Below are 14,054 nucleotides of genomic sequence, written 5' to 3' on the forward strand. Positions count from 1 at the left end.
GAGAGATCTGGACTATAGGGAAGGTGCTTGAGTGTCTCCTACTTGATTTTGGATTGATGAGGCTGATTGACTGGTATCTTGTGTCGAACTGTCTAGTCAACATGGGCTCAAAAGTGCATACCTTTAGAGCTATGAGCACCTCCAGTATCACTTCTGTGAAACACGTATTCATTTTAGAGCAAAAGTTTACTGGACTTTTTTTCTTGCTTTGATCCATACTACCTCCTCCCAAAATATGGAAAGGAAAGAGCTTGCAGTAGGAGAGATGGGTTTCACAGTATTGAAGATGAAGAAGTGCTCATATCTCTGAAGGAATGTTTTTTAGAATTATTGTTTACTGACTCTTTCTTCTTTTGGAGGGCAATATCACCTCTCGAAATATTTAACACTTTTTTTTATCACCCTGTTTAGGGTAAGATACAGGCTGGCGACTTAAAAAGAATATTAGAATTTAGAATAGAGAAGTGAAGTGTATACAAAACATACAACCCAGATTGTGCTTTAGTACACTATAATGTTATGACAGTATATATGGAATACTATGGCAACAAGAGCAGATGATAAATACCTCCTAAATACAGACTTACATGACTGTGCAACAAGAGAAAAGGAAAATTTTTACACAAGACAATGAAAGTTCAAACCAAGTGGGCAAAAGGTTTTTTAACAAGTTAGTGAACTCAACTGTGGAAGAAAAGGATTTAATTTTTTTGAATTGTTTAAAGTTGTATCTTGCAGAGAAGTGTACACAAATCAGCCAGAACATTATGACCACTGACCTACTATCGATATAAACCCATCCAAGGGAAAGCAGCATCATCTGGTGAGGAATGACTGCTAGTTAGACACACACACTGTGCATGTAGTTTTGGTGGCCTGCTGTCCATCTGTAGAATGGGGAAGATGCATGATCTATCTGAGTTAGATCAAGGGCAGATTGCGATGGCTCAGAGGCTCGGGATGAGCATTTCAAAAACTGTGTGACTCGTCGGGTATTCGAGGAGTGCTGTGCTGAGTGTCTTCAAAATATGGCGAAACCAAGATGAAACTACATCCAGAAGTCATCGGACCAGAAGTCATCGGATTCGACAGCCACCCCTCATTACAGATGTCAGACGTGATAGGCTGAGTAGACTGGTAAAATGGACAGTTCATGAACTATGGCAGAAATAACATCAGACTTTAATACTGGGCTGAGTACAGGTATATCTGAACACACAGTGTGCCGAACACTATTAACGATGAGCGTCCGCAGCTGAAGACTCGTGCATGTGCCAATGTTAACACCACAACATTGGCAACTGCAACTGAAGTCAGCATGTGACCATTGGCACTAGAAGTTGGCGCAGTGACAGAGCATTGGATGGTCTGATCAATACACAATACCTTCTTCATCATGCCAATGAGAGAGTGCGAATCTGTTATCTTCCAGGGGAACTGCTCCTTGACATCTGTGGTGTGGTAAAGAGATAAGCCGGTGGCAGCTCCGTTATCTTCTGTGAAACATTCACATGGGCATCCGTGGGTCCAGTGGAACTTGTGCAAGGCATCATGATGGCAAGGAACTATGTACACAGGTTGCAGATCACGTACACTCCTTCATGACAATCATGTTCCCCGATGGCAGTGGCATTTTCTAACAAAATAATCTACAGCTACATCTACATAGATTCTCCGCAAGCCAGTGTATGGTGATGAGGATTAGCCTGTACCACCAGTAGCCATTTCCTTTCTTGTTCCACTCACAAATAGAGTGAGGGAAAAACAACTATCTATATGCCTCTGTATGAGCCCTAATTTCTTGAATCTAAATCTTAATGCTCCTTACGTGCAATGAACAAGTGAACAAGTGCACCATGTCATGAGGTCAAGAGTGTGATGGAGTGTTTGGAGGAACACAGTGACAAGTTCCAATTGATGTGCTGGCTCCACAACTTGCCAGATCTGAATCCGATTGTACACATCTGGGATGTGGTTTAACATGGCATCAGAGCTTATCGCCCCCCTCCCTGGAATTTACAGGAATTTGGTGACTTATGTGTGCAGATGTTGTACTAGCTCCCTCCAGTGATCTACCAAGGTCTCATTGTTTCCGTGCCATGATGCATTGCCGCTGTTATCCATGCCAGAGGTGGACGCACTAGCTATTACGTAGGTGGTCTGGCTGATCAGTGTATATAAACAAGCTGTGTGAGTATTGAAAAGGAAACTAAATATTGATGTTATATTGTAACAGAAAAAATGTGATAACCTTTTATGTGTCTGTAAAGTGTAATCTTATTTCCTTTAAGGTACATGTATTGCACATACTCTTTACTTACGTTTGATTTAATTTTAGATGATAAATGCAGTTGGAACCGATACATTATATCTGCCTTACTCTATCTGTCTACAGAATTGTATGGTGCACCCAAGAGGCCTACTCTCAGCTGAAATTTATCAGCTACAGTCCATGGGCAAAGCATAAATAAATTAATTTTAAGACCATAGTATCCATCATAACTACATTTTATTTTATTTATGAGCCAGGTCCAGAAGAATACGAAACCGAATATGCACTACTCCTTTCAAAGTTAAGTCATACTGTAGTCTTCTGTGAAAAGGAAACATTTGCTGTAGTTACAATAACTAAGTATCTCCATAAAAGTCACTTAATGCAAACCTAAATTCTCCATCAATAGGTGCTATAGTGCACATAAGCACTATGTGTACTCTGCAGTGTCTGGAATAGACCTGTTTGAATTCAAAGAAGGGCATAAAATTTTGTGTTATCACGAAATAGGGGAGAAAGTGTCACTGAAATGATACAGGATTTAGGATGGGCATCATTAAAACAAAAGCATTTTTTGTTGCGGAGAAACTTTAAATCATTCTGTTGTATTGCACTGAAGTAAAATGTATGTAATTAACTTCTTTCCACATCCCATAACCTTCTTTCTGTGGTTCAGATTATGTAAACAGAATAAGGTAAATGTAGCATGTCAGCTACACATACAACATACAATTTCATTAGAAAATACTAATGTCATCTCCCAACAATCAGGGAAAATTCCTTAATGAGTACAGTTCATAGCACTTTTTAAAATTCTGTTGCATGCATGTCAGAAGAAACCTGGACCTACATGTATACCTTGAACTGCCTTTGAGGGTGCTACTTACTAAAACAGCTTAAACAACTCAAGCTTTTTTCTATACTTGAAATTAAGTAACAGTAATTAAAAAGTTAGGTTGCTATATTTACAGGTCTCATTGTCTTACCTTTGCAATTATGATGAAATGTCATATGATATTACAAAACTATTTATCTTACATAATACTGAGGTTATATGTGATATCTAACACACAGTTTCGCCAGGCAACAATATCTTAATTGCTGTATTTTTCACAGGGTCTTCTCACAAATAAACCAAATACTGGTGTCTCTATCAGTAACTTGACAACCTGCTGAAATAATCGCCAAGGAAGTGAAGAGTGCAGAAGGATGTCTGAAAGGGTGAAAGTCATTGTTCGATGTCGACCACTCAGTAGGAAGGAGAATGAAGAAGGATGCAAGGTAAACATACTAGAACGAAAGTGAATACTTATTATTGGAACAAAAGCCATTGGGTAGTGTCAGTAATATGCTTCTTCAATCTGTCTCTGTTATTTATTTACACATAGTGAAGAAAGACACAGCTGCTTGCAGGAAAGCAGCTCATTGTCAATTTTAGCAGAAGCTCATAGAGGATGCACAACTGATATGAAGTACTGTCCCAAAATGTATATGTCTTTCAATCCATGTTGTTTTGTGAAAGCCAGGAAAATAATAGAAAGGCTTAAGTTTAAGACTGATCTGTCATTGGAGCCATTACAAGAAAGACCCTAACTTTGTTGACTATGATTGGCAAGGATATATTCTATAAGTTTTTTGGTAATGCTGTCTTGAGATCCACATAAAAAGGTTTGGAAAACAGTGCTGGGTTAAAATCAGGGTGGCTCAGCAGAGCATTGGATACTGCCTAAATACAAGCACAAATATTACACAGATAGAATGCCATCCACTGTCATCAGTATTGCAGCCATATTTGATTACTTTAACTTGTTTATGGCAGCAAAACTAACAAGAACTGTCTGAAAAATTATCAGACTGCACTGGTTCATGTGATATTGCATGTAACAGCAGGACATCTTTTTGGATGAAATAATTACTGAGCAACTTCCCTGAAATTTGAAGTGGAAGACCTAACAGATCTTTTCTATTAATGCTGTCAAATTGGCCACTTGACAAAACTAACACCTCAGAGGCTTCCCCATCCTGAAGACTGAATTCTGGCATATACAACGTGACAGTGTTGGACCCCTTCCAGAGTCAGAAGGATTTTGTTACCTCATATCGGTGATTAAAAGGATCTCACTGTGGATTGAAGCTGTACCTATCTGTGGCATCACAGCCAAGACAGCGGCTAATGCGTTCATCGAGATGTGGGTTGCCTGCTTCAGCACACTAAATGCTGCTGAACAGGGCTGCCAATCTGAGTCAGCCCTCTACAGTGCTCTGTGTTCCTTCTGCAGGGTCACTCATGCAGACTGCCAAGTGTCATCTGCGAAGCTCCCTTATCCAGGCCCATACAGGATGGTCAAACATGGTCCACAGACATTCGACATTCTAGTGCGTGGCAAACCTATTACTGTCTCACTCACCCAACTTAAACTTGCGTGGCTGCTACAGGGCACCTGCATCTCAACACAACCAGATTCCAGCGTGCTGGTCAGTGGGAACGATGACCAAAACTCATCACCCATGTCAATCCCATCCTCAAATTTGACCGGAGATGGACAGGACTTCACTGAGCTTCCATTGTCAACCCCAAAATTTGTCGCACCATGTGAGCTGCCCCCACAACTCTTGACACGGTAGCACTTGTACAGCATCATCACATCATACAACAGTGTGAGACATGGCCTGATTGGGTCTGTCACACACACCTGCCACAGCACGATAGGTCATGTGCATCTATGTACTACTTCACCGAGAAACAGTCTGGCTATGTCTTGCTCACAAACCTGTCATGGCATGACTACTCACATGCATGCCTATGTCTGTGGACTCACTCCCCCCCTCTCTGTAATCTGTACTGTGGGGATATTGACTTCCCACAGTACTCCATTCTGTAGGGATATTGACCTCTACACAAGACTGAAACACCTCTGATTGATGCATTTGGACAATATTTGGACAGAGTGAAAGGAAAGACAGTGAGTCCTTGGTTATTGTATGAGTCAGATGTATGTAAAGTTGCTCTCATGAATAAAGTTATGTAATGTAAACTACACCTTATATGACTGGAAGTAGTTCCTACCATACTGTGGCTGCCCCTTCCTACAAACATATCATGAGGTCTTTCACGTAACTTCATAAAAAATAAAAAGAAATCCATGTAAGTCAGGTTCAGAGATCTAACTGGCCAAGAACAGAACACAGTGTTCTCATGTTGTAAGCTCTCTACTAGTAAGTGGCTATCACAGTTTATTTAATTTTTTGACAATGAGACTATTTAATGAGTAGCAGAACATGCATCCATGTTCATATTTGCTTCTGGCAATGACTACATGTCCTAACCAATATGATCACAGTTTAAGTATGTATTATTAATGACTGGGAAAGAGTGAATAACTATTCAAGTCAAGTCTCTCAACACTTTTGGAATTTTTTATCAAATATCAGACGCTGTAATTTCTAGCTCTAACATGCACACTGTAAAAATCACAATTTTACCTTTCATACAAATAAGTCCATTATCAACAATAATTCTTCCAGTTTTTTAAATAATCAGTGTTATGTATGTTCTGTGTAAATGACTTGCAGTATCACTTCATATTACTCCTATTAACTAACTGTGTTGTATTCACTTTCATTTCTTCAACACAACCACACATCATGCATCCATACTCTGACTTAAGACTTGACAGACTTCTTACATTTCATTCTAACAATGTCTATCATCCATATTACCACTGACACAGTTGAAAGATAATAATCAACAGAAAATGAAAATGAGAGTTTGGCGTCATGTGCCAGGAGTCCCCTTGCGGGGCAGGTCCGGCCAACTTGGTGCAGGTCTTATTACATTTGACGCCACATTTGGTGACCTGCGGGCTGGATGGGGATGAAATGATGAGGAAGACAACACAACACCCAGTCCCTGAGTGGAGAAAATCTCCAACCCAGCTGGGAATCGAACCCGGTCCCGTAGGACGGCAATCCACCATTCTGACCTCTCAGCTATAGGGGTGGACATAATCAACAGAAGAAAGGGTACCCCACTGTGGCTCAGGTGTGCAGTATGTCTACAGTGTTCAGTACAGTGAATCCAGAAGTCTGAAAATTGATGATTTAAAAATGTGTGAACCTCCTCATCCCAATGTGTGTGTGTATTTGTGTGTGTGTGTGTGTGTGTGTGTGTGTGTGTGTTTGGGGGGGGGGGGGGGGAGAGGGGCAGGTGTTACCTCAGCTTTTGTTTAAATGAAAGTGTCATGTCAAATGTATTACTTCATCTGTGCCTTAATGATTTGAAACTTACGTTGTAAATATGTTACTTGGATGTTAAAATTTATTGTGTATATTTACAGCCCATTATATCTATGGATTCCAGTTATCATTCATGTTCTATACGGAATCCTAGTGATATTACTCCTCCAAAGACATTCACTTTTGATGGAACATACAACTTCTCTTCAACAACAGAACAAATATACAATGAAGCAGCATTTCCACTTGTACAGGTAAGTATTATACATCTATATGAATTTAATACCACAAGCTACTTATAAGAGAAATTATTTATGGGAAAAATATATGAATTTAGTGCCACAAGCTATTTACCTTCTAAATTATTTATGAAAAATGACAGAGACAGAATGGCATGCCAGTACGTACCTGTATGATGTGAAGTTTCAAAATTGCCATTAAAAGTGAATGAAATTATTTTTAGCTTTTCAGACTGTTAGCACATTTTTCAAGAGGAAAGAGAGATAAGGTGAAGAAGGTTAGAAAGAAGGTATAGGTTTCTGAGACAGCAGGATGAGATGACCCACCTGTTGTGAAGATGAGGGGAAGCAAAGATGAATATTTCTTGAAGAAATACAGCAACCAGCCAATTTTTCATATAGCTTTGTTTTACGTACGAATGTGTCTTGGGCTTACAGCCATCATCAACTTGCCTAGTACATTTAGATTTTCACCAGTACAACTTTTTTGGCCAGTATTTAGAATGCCACAGTTGCCTTTCATTCTGTAAGTTATGGTTTCCAACTTTATATCCATAGCACAAACACTTAGTTCACCAATGCATCACAGCATTCACCACCTGACCAACTAATGCAGGAGAGAGCTTTGAGGCACACTAGCTTATTACAAGAAGGGGGATAAAGAGATACCATCAAACTATCAACCAGTTTCACTTTTACTGACTTTTTCAAAAATATTTGAAAATGTGTTCAAGCATCTTCTTAAATATCTGACTGCAAATAAAATATTGTCCAATTCACAGTTTTGGTTCCTTAAGGGTTATGATATAGAGCTGGGTATTTACAAGTACAGCGAGGGTGTATTTAATTTGTTCGATAACAAATTAGAGGCTACAGGCATTTACTGTGACCTGTCAAAAGCCTTTGACTGTGTGAATCACAGCATTCCTGTAAGTAAATTAGAATGTTAGTGTCACTGGCTGTGCTGCAAAATGATTCAAGGAAACAGGAAACAGATGGTGTCATTGCAAAATACCTGTGAAGTAAGCAATCAGTCTTCATCTGGTTGGGAATGATGTACATGTGGTGTTGCTCAAGGGTCCATCTTGTGTGTGTTGCATTTTCTTTTGTACGTTAATGACCTCTAGTCTGCTACATCACCAGATGCTATATTGATTTTGTTTGCAGATGATACAAACACTGTAATAAACAGCAAGTCAAGTACAGATTTAGAAATGGCTGCTAATCAAATTTTCACTGACTTTAATAAATGGTTTAAAGCTAATTGACTGTCATTAAACTTTGAAAAGACTCACTATATTCAGATCAGAACCTGTAACAGATTTCCTTCAAGCATGTGTAAAACATATGAAGACATGCAGGTAGAATTGGTTGACAGTGTTGAATTTCTAGGACTACAACTTTATAGTTAATGCAGTTGGGAAGAGCATATCATACAATTGGTGAAGTGCCTAAACAAGTCTGTATTTCCACTGTAATGATGTCAGATGTAGGTGATGTAAATATAAAAATAAATCTTATTTTCATTCTATTATGTCATATGGGATCATAGTCTGGGGTACCTTATTAAACTGAGCAAATGTTTTCAAGTGCAAAAGTGTATAATAAGACGCATCTTGGTGTAAATTCAAGAACATCATGTGGAAACCTGTTCAAGGAACTGTATATTCTAACTACTACTTCTCAGTACATTTATTCCTAAATGAAATTTGTTGCAAATAATATGTCTGTATGTCCGACCAATAGATCAATACATAGTATCACTACTAGGAACAAGAACAATCTGCATAAAGACCTAAAACACACTTACCTTGGTCCAAAAAAGGGTCCAATATTCGGGAACACACATATTCAATAAATTGCCAGCAACCATTAAAAACTAGGTTTCAGGTAAAGCACAGTTTAAGCAGAGTTTGAAAGACTCTTTAGTAGGCAACTCCTTCTACTCTATAGAAGAATATCTTAACAGATACTGTTAGATCAGTTCCAGTAAAAATGACTGTTAGATTTCAGTTTTGGTAGCACTTGGTCACAACAATCAAGATTAGGTATTTTTTGTATAATAAATTTATTTAATGTTCATAGTGATATTTCATTCTGATAGTGTATCAATTCTGTAAATATTAACAGTTCCTGTTTACTGTAATGTATTCATATATCTTGACAATCTCCTGACAGACTTTCTGGGAAGTGAGTATTGTACTCAACTATTCCACATTTTTTTATGTCATAATTTCTAACATGTTCTGTACCATGAGAGTCATCTCATTTTTGCGTCTGTGATCGAAAACTGAATGTGATCTAATCTAAGGTAAGCAGTAGTGTGAAAGATGTGAGGGGAGACGCGGTTGACTGTGGTATATTGTGAAGGAAACACAAAGTCTTAAACTGTGACCACCTTGGCTGAACACTACCATACTGACATATCAGTATTTCCATGTCTGTAGGATATGTTGCTTAAAATTGCATCTCTATGCAAGCTTGTTTTCAGTACCGAAAAAAAAAGACTTCCTATCAATGGAGACTGTTGTGAGTACATAATGGCTATTGGATGTGTGTAACATTACTGGAACTTTTCAGGTGGAGGTCACAACACAGAATGTCAGAAGACATTTGCTGCTTATCACCATCTTCCAGACATTGAGAAAGCCTGAAACCTGGCATGAGGATGAGGGAGGACATGGTAGCATCATAATGACAGTTGGCTGTAGTGCATTGACTGCAGATGACTGATGATTAGATGGACATTGGACAGCAATGGGACAAGAAGAGTGGGCTCAAGTACTTCCAGAAGCACTGCAGTGTGGTAGTATTGTAGGAGTGTTCCACTGCTCTGATGAACAAACAGGCGACAACAGCTAAAATCCAAGCAGAGGTTATGGGCAGGGTGCCACCATGAGCTGGTGGGATCAGATTACAGAACATTGTCATGGGAACATTTATACCTGCATACCAAACTCTGTCCACTTGTAAAAAGTGAGAAATTTTTGTTATAAAAATTTTACAAAGAGGCTAGGAGTTTTGTTCAATGCCTTTCGGCTGATATGACAACAACAGATGGTTTTACGCAGGAATAGGCTGAATCTTCCTCAACAAAGACACCCTGCCAGTCAGATCACACCACAGGATCACCTTCCTTATGAGACTGAAGACTCCCTGAGCTGCTACTGAAAATGTCTCTTCTGTTCCAAGCGAACCACCTAGAGCAGACACTAAATGGTTTAGTATTCTTCCTTTGGCATTTCCCCTCTCCTCCAAGATTGGTCTGGGGATTCTGGAGCTACCTTCTCTCATCCCCTTGGCAGTCCTCACCATGCAATCCCTATGAGCAAATAAACTGATAATATTTCCTTTTCTGAACATGAGTACATTATATTAATTACAAGCCCACACTGCTTTCCTATTGTAACTAAACCCTCAAGCGAGTAGGGCAAAGAAAGATATGCAGCTTAACATTCATCATCATAATATAGCTTAGGAGAGCATATTCATTTAAATCAACAGTGTAGGCAGTTACTTGCTGTGTCAATGATGCAGGTGTATACAGGTGACAACTAGCTCTATGTGCCATCAGCACTTCTATTTGAGCTCTTTTGTGTAAACTTCCACTGATTGTTGTCTTCACCAAGCATGCTTTAGGTTTAATGTTAGAATCAATCTCTGTAACATGCTTCTTGAAAATATTTTTAGGAAGGTAACTTTGACCATAAGTAGTTGTCTCCCTGAGTGAGGTTCATCTTCAACTTTTCTAGGGCTTCCTAAAATGGTTTGTGACAGCGAAAAATCTATGCTCTTGATAAGGAATGTTCCCAAGAGACCAGTTTCAACTTTTCAAAGGTCACCCTTGCAGATTCCCCAAGTTTAACAGAAAAAGTGGATTGCATAACATTCCTCTAAATCAGGTTACCTTCCATTCAGAAAGCTGTTGCACGCAGCGACTGTTATATTGGCTTGTAAATAATAAATTTCAGCTGTCAGTCGTCCTTTTGAAATTTTATTGGCAGATCTAGATTTTAGCTAGAAACTAGCCATTCTCAATGCACTATCATTTTTGATCAATGCATTTAATGCTTGTTGGTTGGGCTTCACCCACAGTTCATTGAATGCTAATGTTTTGATGTGCATGATAGTGCATTGAGAATGGCTAGTTTTTAGCTGAAATCTAGATCTGTCAATAAAAGGAAGACTGATAGCTGAAATCTATTATTTACATTTCTCTAAATTCCACTGTTCCATTTTCGTAACACAGAAAAGAAACCTGTTCCATTTTTGTAACACACAAGAGAACACGACCTCACTGATGGCACTCTTAAATATCATGTGATGGCTATACAGAGCTGAAAGTTGGACTGAGCATCTGGAAGATTTGAACACACCTATCTGTATAAGCTGAACAAATTGGTATTGACAGATCAGTCACAGTGTTATCAGTCTCATTACTTTACTCGCATGCCTTGCAAATCTCAAATTCTCAATCAGTTATTAAAATACTTTTAAATGATATAGTAAGGAACAAAAATTATAACCACCACTTTTGTTGTGACTAGACAAAACTGGAATTGTCCGGCAACAACTGAGGGTTTTTCAATTGCTTGGAGAGGTGGCACATTAAACTAGAACACATGAAATATTAATACTCTCCATTACGTAAATGAACCCCCCCATGAACCATGGACCTTGCCGTTGGTGGGGAGGATTGCCTCAACGATACAGATAGCCGTACCGTAGGTGCAACCACAACGGAGGGGTATCTGTTGAGAGGCCTGACAAACGTGTGGTTCCTGAAGAGGGGCAGTAGCCTTTTCAGTAGTTGCAGGGGCAACAGTCTGGATGATTGACTGATCTGGCCTTGTAACAATAACCAAAACGGCCTTGCTGTGCTGGTACTGCGAACGGCTGAAAGCAAGGGGAAACTACAGCCATAATATTTCCCGAGGGCATGCTGCTTTACTATATGGTTAAATGATGATGGCGTCCTCTTGGGTAAAATATTCCGGAGGTAAAATAGTCCTCCATTCGGGTCTCCGGGCAGGGACTACTCAAGAGAACGTCGTTATCAGGAGAAAGAAAACTGGCGTTCTACGGATCTGAGCATGGAAAGTCAGATCCCTTAATCGGGCAGGTAGGTTAGAAAATTTAAAAAGGGAAATGGATAGGTTAAAGTTAGATATAGTGGGAATTAGTTAAGTTTGGTGGCAGGAGGAACAAGACTTCTGGTCAGGTGAATACAGGGTTATAAATACAAAATCAAATAGGGGTAATGCAGGAGTAGGTTTAATAATTAATAAAAAAATAGGAGTGTGGGTAAGCTACTAAAAACAGCATAGTGAATGTATTACAGTGGCCAAGATAGACTGAAGCCCATGCCTACTACAGTAGTACAAGTTTATATGCCAACTAGCTCTGCAGATGACGAAGAAATTGAAGAAATGTGTGATGAGATAAAAGAAATTATTCAGGTAGTGAAGGGAGACGAAAATTTAATAGTCATGGGTGACTGGAATTTGACAGTAGGAAAAGGGAGAGAAGGAAACATAGTAGGTGAATATGGATTGGGGGGAAGAAATGAAAGAGGAAGCCGTCTGGTAGAATTTTGCACAGAGCATAACTTAATCACAGCTAACACTTGGTTCAAGAATCATAAAAGAAGGTTGTATACATGGAAGAATCCCGGAGATACTAAAAGGTATCAGATAGATTATTTAATGGTAAGACAGAGATTTAGGAATCAGGTTTTAAACTGTAGGACATTTCCAGGGGCAGATGTGGACTCTGACCACAATCTATTGGTTATGAACTGTAGATTAAAACTGAAGAAATTGAAAAAAGGTGGAAATTTAAGGAGGTGGGACCTGGATAAACCGACTAAACCAGAGGTTGTACAGAATTTCAGGGAGAGCATAAGGGAACAATTGACAGGAATGGGGGAAAGAAATACAGTAGAAGACGAATGGGTAGCTCTGAGGGATGAAGTAGTGGAGGCAGCAGAGGATCAAGTAGGTAAAAAGACGAGGGTTAGTAGAAATCCTTGGGTAACAGAAGAAATATTGAATTTGATTGATGAAAGGAGAAAATATAAAAAATCAGTAAATGAAGCAGGCAAAAAGGAATATAAACGTCTCAAAAATGAGATCGACAGGAAGTGCAAAATGGCTAAGCAGGCATGGCTAGAGGACAAATGTAAGGATGTAGAGGCTTATCTCACTAGGGTAAGATAGATACAGCCTACAGGAAAATTAAAGCGTTGAAGAATAGAGAGCCACTTGTCTGAATATCAAGAGATCAGATGGACCCCGGTTGTAAGCAAAGAGGGAAAAGCAGAAAGGTGGAAGGAGTATATAGAGGGTCTATACAAGGGCGATGTACTTGAGGACAATATTATGGAAATGGAAGAGTATGTAGATGAAGATGAAATGGGAGATACGACACTGCATGAAGAGTTTGACAGAGCATTGAAAGACCTGAGTCGAAACAAGGCCCCGGGAGTAGACAACATTCCATTAGAACTACTGATGGCCTTGGGAGAGCCATTCCTGACAAAACTCTTCCATCTGGTGAACAAGATGTACAAGACAGGCAAAATACCCTCAGACTTCAAGAAGAATATAATAATTCCAATCCCAAAGAAAGTAGGTGTTGACAGATGTGAAAATTACCGAACTATCAGTTTAATAAGTCACAGCTGCAAAATACTAATACGAATTATTTACAGACGAATGGAAAACCTGATAGAAGCCGACCTCGGGGAAGATCAGTTTGGATTCCGTAGAAATGTTGGAACACGTGAGGCAATACTGACCCAACGACTTATCTTAGAAGAGAGATTAAGGAAAGGCAAACCTACATTTCTAGCATTTGTAGACTTAGAGAAAGTTTTTGACAATGTTAACTGGAATACTCTCTTTCAAATTCTAAAGGTGACAGGGGTAAAATACAGGGAGCGAAAGGCTATTTACAATTTGTACAGAAACCAGATGGCAGTTATAAGAGTCGAGGAGTATGAAAGGGAGGCAGTGGTTGGGAAGGGAGTGAGACAGGGTTGTAGTCTCTCCCCGATGTTATTCAATCTGTATATTGAGCAAGCAGTAAAGGAAACAATAGAAATATTCGGATTAGGAATTAAAATCCATGGAGAAGAAATAAAAACTTTGAGGTTCGCCGATGACATTGTAATTCTGTCAGAGACAGCAAAGGACTTGGAAGAGCAGTTGAATGGATTGGACACTGCCTTGAAAGGAGGATATAAGATGAACATCAACAAAAGCAAAACAAGGATAATGGAATGTAGTCGAATTAAGTCGGGTGAT

The 14,054-nt window shown here is 39.2% G+C and overlaps 1 protein-coding gene across 5 annotated transcripts in view; it reads left to right on the plus strand.

Annotated features, from left to right (window-relative positions):
• Positions 1–14,054, plus strand: part of LOC126365817 (osmotic avoidance abnormal protein 3-like) — a 333,344-nt gene that overhangs the window by 25,983 nt on the left and 293,307 nt on the right. For 2 of the 5 annotated variants that reach the window (XM_050008409.1, XM_050008410.1), the window contains exons 2-3: positions 3,389–3,553; positions 6,610–6,762. In XM_050008409.1, coding sequence (XP_049864366.1) covers positions 3,482–3,553; positions 6,610–6,762 — 225 coding nt within the window. In that variant the 5' untranslated portion in view covers positions 3,389–3,481. Of the gene's footprint in view, positions 1–3,388; positions 3,554–6,609; positions 6,763–14,054 lie in introns of those variants that run through there. The other 3 variants (XM_050008411.1, XM_050008412.1, XM_050008413.1) reach the window with 2 other exon arrangements.

The sequence above is a fragment of the Schistocerca gregaria genome, chromosome 4 (genome assembly GCF_023897955.1).
Source record: "Schistocerca gregaria isolate iqSchGreg1 chromosome 4, iqSchGreg1.2, whole genome shotgun sequence".
In the NCBI taxonomy this organism is placed as follows: Eukaryota; Metazoa; Arthropoda; class Insecta; order Orthoptera; family Acrididae; genus Schistocerca; species Schistocerca gregaria.